General features: G+C 48.7%; 2 protein-coding genes across 2 annotated transcripts in view; one reads left to right on the forward strand and one right to left on the reverse strand.

Moving 5' to 3' along the window:
• LOC311248813 (neurexin-3b-like) overlaps window positions 1-559 on the forward strand; it is a gene marked incomplete at both ends in the record, with an annotated part of 43,963 nt that extends 43,404 nt beyond the window's left edge. Inside the window, one exon of the mRNA XM_084339639.1 lies at window positions 13-559. Within this exon, the coding sequence (XP_084195765.1) occupies window positions 13-559 (547 nt within the window). The remainder of the gene's footprint in view (window positions 1-12) is intronic.
• Window positions 560-4,586: 4,027 nt separating this feature from the next.
• On the reverse strand, window positions 4,587-6,175 carry LOC311248812 (tuftelin-interacting protein 11-like; the record flags this gene model as incomplete). Its single annotated transcript, XM_084339638.1, is given in 2 exon segments — window positions 4,587-5,167; window positions 5,170-6,175. Coding segments are annotated over 2 exon segments (1,587 nt in total).
• Window positions 6,176-6,612: the final 437 nt, after the last annotated feature.

The raw sequence follows: 6,612 nt of genomic DNA on the forward strand, positions 1-6,612 counted from the left end.
GTCTGGGCCGAGGGTCTACGTCTACAGCTGCAGCGTCTGGGCCGAGGGGCTCTACGTCTACAGGCTGCAGCGTCTGGGCCGAGGGGCTCTACGTCTACAGGCTGCAGCGTCTGGGCCGAGGGCTCTCCGTCTACAGGCTGCAGCGTCTGGGCCGAGGGGCTACGTCTACAGGCTGCAGCGTCTGGGCCGAGGGCTCTACGTCTACAGGCTGCAGCGTCTGGGCCGAGGGGCTCTACGTCTACAGGCTGCAGCGTCTGGGCCGAGGGGCTCTACGTCTACAGGCTGCAGCGTCTGGGCCGAGGGGCTCTACGTCTACAGGCTGCAGCGTCTGGGCCGAGGGGCTACGTCTACAGGCTGCAGCGTCTGGGCCGAGGGGCTACGTCTACAGGCTGCAGCGTCTGGGGGCCGAGGAGCTACGTCTACAGGCTGCAGCGTCTGGGCCGAGGCCTCTACGTCTACAGGCTGCAGCCGGGGGGCGCTCCACAGCTCCTGGATCACTGCCACGCAGCTGAGGGTCGCGGAGGGGTCGGCACCAGCTGCAACACAGCGGGAGAGCTAGCGGGTATCGTTAACCTCTTGCCGTGCACTCACCTTCTGACGAGATGTGTGTGTGTGTGTGCGTGCGTGCGTGCGTGCGTGCGTGCGTGCGTGTGTGGGTGTGTGTGTGATAAAACAGAATTATAAACCAAGCCACTTCCAGTCAAACTGGTACCCTGACCAATCATCTTGGACGTGAGCGGAGCAACAGGCAGTGACGCAGGAGAAGACGGATGGAGAGGTTGAGACTCTTGACAGGTATCTTTGATGCCGGGGCCTCCAGGCACAGAGCTCCAGAGATGGGAGAGAGATGTTGATAAGAGCCGGTGAGATGAAGAGCTGCCGCCACACAACAGGTCCCCAGGAGCCAGAGAACCAGTCAGCCATGAAGGCGCTGCTGCTACCCACAGGTGATGTCTTCTCTTCCAGGTCTCATAGATCTGGGCTCCGGGAGCGGTTGTGTGTGTGTGTGTGTGTGTGTGGTGTGTGTGTGTGTGTGTGTGTGTGTGTGTGTGTGTGTGTGTGTGTGTGTGTGTGTGTGTGTGTGTGTGTGTGTGTGTGTGTGTGTGTGTGTGTGTGTGTGTGTGTGTGTGTGTGTGTGTGTGTGTGTGTGTGTGTGTGTGTGTGTGTGTGTGTGTGTGTGTGTGTGGTGTGTGTGTGTGTGTGTGTGTGTGTGTGTGTGTGGTGTGTGTGTGTGTGTGTGTGTGTGTGTGTGTGTGTTGTGTGTGTGTGTGTGTGTGTGTGTGTGTGTGTGTGTGTGTGTGTGTGTGTGTGTGTGTGTGTGTGTGTGTGTGTGTGTGTGTGTGTGTGTGTGTGTGTGTGTGTGTGTGTTGTGTGTGTGTGTGTGTGTGTGTGTGTGTGTGTGTGTGTGTGTGTGTGTGTGTGTGTGTGTGTGTGTGTGTGTGTGTGTGTGTGTGTGTTGTGTGTGTGTGTGTGTGTGTGTGTGTGTGTGTGTGTGTGTGTGTGTGTGTGTGTGTGTGTGTGTGTGTGTGTGTGTGTGTGTGTGTGGTGTGTGTGTGTGTGTGTGTGTGTGTGTGTGTGTGTGTGTGTGTGTGTGTGTGTGTGTGTGTGTGTGTGTGTGTGTGTGTGTGTGTGTGTGTGTGTGTGTGTGTGTGTGTGTGTGTGTGTGTGTGTGTGTGTGTGTGTGTGTGTGTGTGTGTGTGTGTGTGTGTGTGTGTGTGTGTGTGTGTGTGTGTGTGTGTGTGTGTGTGTGTGTGTGTGTGTGTGTGTGTGTGTGTGTGTGTGTGTGTGTGTGTGTGTGTGTGTGTGTGTGTGTGTGTGTGTGTGTGTGTGTGTGTGTGTGTGTGTGTGTGTGTGGTGTGTGTGTGTGTGTGTGTGTGTGTGTGTGTGTGTGTGTGTGTGTGTGTGGTGTGTGTGTGTGTGTGTGTGTGTGTGTGTGTGTGTGTGTGTGTGTGTGTGTGTGTGTGTGTGTGTGTGTGTGTGTGTGTGTGTGTGTGTGTGTGTGTGTGTGTGTGTGTGTGTGTGTGTGTGTGTGTGTGTGTGTGTGTGTGGTGTGTGTGTGTGTGTGTGTGTGTGTGTGTGTGTGTGTGTGTGTGTGTGTGTGTGTGTGTGTGTGTGTGTGTGTGTGTGTGTGTGTGTGTGTGTGTGTGTGTGTGTGTGTGTGGTGTGTGTGTGTGTGTGTGTGTGTGTGTGTGTGTGTGGTGTGTGTGTGTGTGTGTGTGTGTGTGTGTGTGTGTGTGTGTGTGTGTGTGTGTGTGTGTGTGTGTGTGTGCGTGCGTGTGCGTGTGCGTGTGTGTGTGTGTGTGTGTGTGTGTGTGTGTCTTTGGGATATGTGTAGCAGGCTGGTAGGTGACTGTGTGTGGAGATGGGTGTAGAGATATATTTAGCATTTAGCATTTAACATGTTTAGATTATATAATTTAGAGTAGATTTAGACTATTGGATTATTAGATTATATATTGCATATATTTAGCATTTTAGCATTTAGCATTTTTAGTTCATGTATTAGATACAATTTACTCTTGGATTATTAGATTATATATTGAATATATTTAGCATTCTAGCATTTTGTTTTTTTTAGATTATATATTATATTAGATTTAGATTATTAGATCATATATTGTAACTATATTTATTGTAGGGCAAAATAACTGAGAGGGCATACTGTACATACCCTCATCTTGCACCTTGTTACCCATATGCGCATGTCCAGAGTTAATTATATTGTATATTGTTTACACTGCCTTTTTATTCTATTTTTTATTTGTACTTCTCCACTGTACTATAATTCTGTGACCTGTACCTGTATGTCTTCTACTACCTGTACCTCCCCTCCCCCCTCCCCCATGCTGCTATGATACCGAATTTCCCCAAGGGGATCAATAAAGGAATATCTTATCTTATTCTAATGGAAATAACCCAGGCACTTCTAAACCGGAAGAGGGTCCCAAGATTGCCAAGAAGTGAGGATTAGTGTTGCTTTTTATGGTGCTTGTTTTCTTGTGTCCCCAACTGCCCACATGTTGTGTAGAAATCAAGATTGAACTCATCTCCTGTACACCTTGGGTACAAGACTGACCACAGCATTTCAGAAAGTGTGTGCACATAACTATATTGTTTGACATCAACTTGAAAAAGATTCGATGGAGAATTTCAATAAATTTCTGTGCTTTGAACATTCTAAACCAATTTCCAATCTCCCAGGGGTTTAGATAAATGGGGTCTGACTGTATTACTGCATTAGTACAACTGCTACTAACACTGCTGAGACTGTAATGCCACTTTTCCACTGCATGGTAGCCTACCTACTCGACTCAACTCTACTCTACTCTACTCTGCCTTTTCCGTTTTCCATTGCCAAAATGTGAGGCTGGTACCTGGTACCGGGTACCTTTTTTTAGTGCCTGCTCTGCCAACGTTCCAAGTGGGTGGAAGCGATACCAAAAAGTGACACGAAACACTGCAGCCCACTGATTGGTCAGAAGAGAGAATCTACATCATCATTGCGCTACACAGGGGACGTCCTGCACAAAACACAAACCCGCCATCTTTAAATTAGCATTCATTATTTGTTTGCAGCGAGAACAAAGTGCAATAAACAAAAAAAGATACATTCACAGTGTATTCTGCCTCATTTATTGATGAAACAAAACCATCAGTTAGTCTCACATAAAGATCGCAAATTTTTAGGAATGCTCGATATTGGCTTTTTTACAGATACCGATATACCGATATTGTCCAACTCTTAATTTCTGATACCGATATCAACCGATATCAACCGATACCGATATATGCAGGGTTCCCCCCCCCCCATAATTTCAGGTAATTAACATTACATATCTCTTGTTGTGGAATTAACACAACATTATGCATACTTTTGACAATAAATTAAATCTGAATTTCTTCTTACTTGCTTGCCTGGGTAAAAATAAAGGTTATAGAAATGTAAAAAAAAAAATTTAAAACAGATACCGATATTTTCCGATATCACATTTTAATGCCAATATCGGCCGATAATATCGGTAGGCCGATAATATCGGACATCCCTAGTTATAAGTGTATGTGTGTGTTATATAACGTTATAAGTGTATGTGTGTGATGTTGTGTGATATAATGTGATGTGTATGTGTGTACATGTGTGTGATGATGTTGTGTGATATAACGTTATAAGTGTGTGTGTGTGTGTGTGTGATGTTGTGTGATATAATGTTATAAGTGTATGTGTGTGTTCTTCTTCTTGTCTTCTTGCTCATGTGACCCCGTTTCAAATACAACTTTTTTGACGTTAACATTTTTTTTATTGTGATGCCAGAGACACGATTTATACAATAATAACAAAGACATAAGTGACAAAAGGTACAGCTTTCCTATACAAATTCAGACTCATCGTTACCTCTTCTCTCACCTCTCTCTTTCCCTACTACTAGGTACATCATATAGACAAGGGGTTCCAAAACATGGTAGGACACACCACAAGAGGTGTTTCTTTGCTCAGGATTTATAATACTAAGTATCACCAGTAGGCCCCGACTCGACCCATAGTTTAAACCACCGATATAGACAAAGGACCATCTTCCTGTCCAGAACCCTCACTTGGCCATGTCTATGAGACTCTGTAACGATGTGGGGACCCAGGTCTTCTCCCCCTGGACGAACACCACCCCCCGGTCTATGTAGATGACGATGCGTCCGAACGTGTACAGCTGCTTGCCCTCGTGGCGCTTGGCCACCAGGGGCATGAAGACGATGTTGTTCTCCTCCGCCTTGGTCTGGATCAGGTCCTTGAAGTTGGTGGGCAGGCCGGTTCCGTGGCCCCTCTGCGCCAGGCTGTCCGCATCCCGGCGCTCCTGCAGCGCCTCATGCTGGAAGTCCTTACGCCTCTCCGTCTGCGTGAGGTACGCTATGTTCTCCCTCGCGCCGGGCTGCATGTATCCACCCAACCCAGAGGACAGTGCTCGGTTCATAATGTCCAGTGCTTCATTGAATTTATCCTTAACGAGTGGCTGAGATAACAGCATGTCGCTGAACATCGTCTTCCAGCCCAGGTACCACTTTGTGATCTCCTCATAGTTAGGACTGTTGCTGAGCCACGAACACAGAACCTGTAACCACTTGGGGAAGAAGTTTTTGTCCAGCAGGAAGACGAGGGTGGAGGGGGCCAGCATGCCCCCCAGTCCATCACCCAGTGGAAGGGCTCCATCTGCTGCTGGTGAGGGTTAATAAGCAGCTCCTGCAGACATAGAGCTAGTTTAGGGGTGATGTTCATCAACATGAAGGCCTCCCAGGCTCCCGGGGAGAATACCTCTTTCCACGGCTGCAGGATGATACGGGCCGAGCTGTCGCTGGGGTGCCAGCGCTGCAGGGCGTTGGCTAGTAGAGGGAGCCACGGGTGCAGCCAGGAGTGGATGGGCACCGTGTCAGTCAAGGGGTTCCAGCTGTCCACCTCTCGTTGCAGTCGGGGGAAGACGAGCTGCTCCAGCTCTCTACACCACTGGCCCAGCTTCTTCCGGAACTCCTTCTCGTCCACTTCCTCCGAGTCCACTGTGGGGAAGTCCTTGAGACTTCCTCCGAGTCCTTGGGTTAGCTCCGGGCCGTAAGCGCCCACGGCTCCCTTGCCCTTACGAACCTTCGCCTCAATGGGGTTAATAATACCTTGAGCATTCTTGCCCAGGCCTTTGCCTGGCTGGTAGCCCATCTTCTGTAGCAGCTTCTGTCCGATGCCCCTCGTGTGTTTCTCCCAGGTGCCTATGTCTTGTCCCGACCGGATACCAGCCGCAAACCTCATGGATTGACTGGGACGGAAATGTTCACCCGTTTGGAGTTTCTTGGATGAGGTGGCGCGCGGAGGAGGCGGCGGCAGAGCGGGAGCTTCGTCTTCATCCGAGTGGTCAGAACTTCCCTCCCCTTTCTCCCCTTTCTGCTGCTGCTTCTCCTCCGCTGCCGTCTTACGGAGGAGACCTGCACTGACGAAGCTCACTGGAGCCGTAGCCCTCTTCCCCTTGAAACTGGGCCTCTCATCTCCATCTGAGTCTCCATCAGCCCAGATGCCATAAATGGCCTGATCCTTGGTCTGTCTGAATTTGCGACGCTCCGGGTTGAACTCATTGGCCAGGTGCCATTCTGTTATCTCAAACTTCTCCACCTCCACCCTCCGTCTATACAGGTGGGACATCGACATGGTTGGAAATCCTTTCCACAGCAAAGGCACCTTGGTTGAGAAATGCAGGCTTCAATCTATGTTGTTTAGTCTATCTGTTCAGTACTGTTCAGTACTGTTTCAAGATGCACAACGCTGCTCTTCTTCTTCTTCTTATTTGAATTTCCGGCAGTGTAGACGCATCGTGGCGTATTACTGCCCTCCACAATTCTTGCTTCGCCCACACTTGAGAAAGTTTACACTCCTCTTCTTCTTCTTCTCATCTTCAAAACACATTTCTATCGTCTCTGTCTCCTTCTTCTCTGCTCCTCTTGTCATACAATCACAATACAAACATCATCTTGGACTATATATAGATACCCAAATGTTCTAGAATGTTTGGTTATGACATCATACGGTGACATCACAAAGGTTCTAGAATGTTTGGTTATGACATCATCACAAATGTTCTAGAATGT

Source organism: Notolepis coatsorum, assembly GCF_963971535.1.
Source record: "Notolepis coatsorum genome assembly, contig: SCAFFOLD_1080, whole genome shotgun sequence".
In the NCBI taxonomy this organism is placed as follows: Eukaryota; Metazoa; Chordata; class Actinopteri; order Aulopiformes; family Paralepididae; genus Notolepis; species Notolepis coatsorum.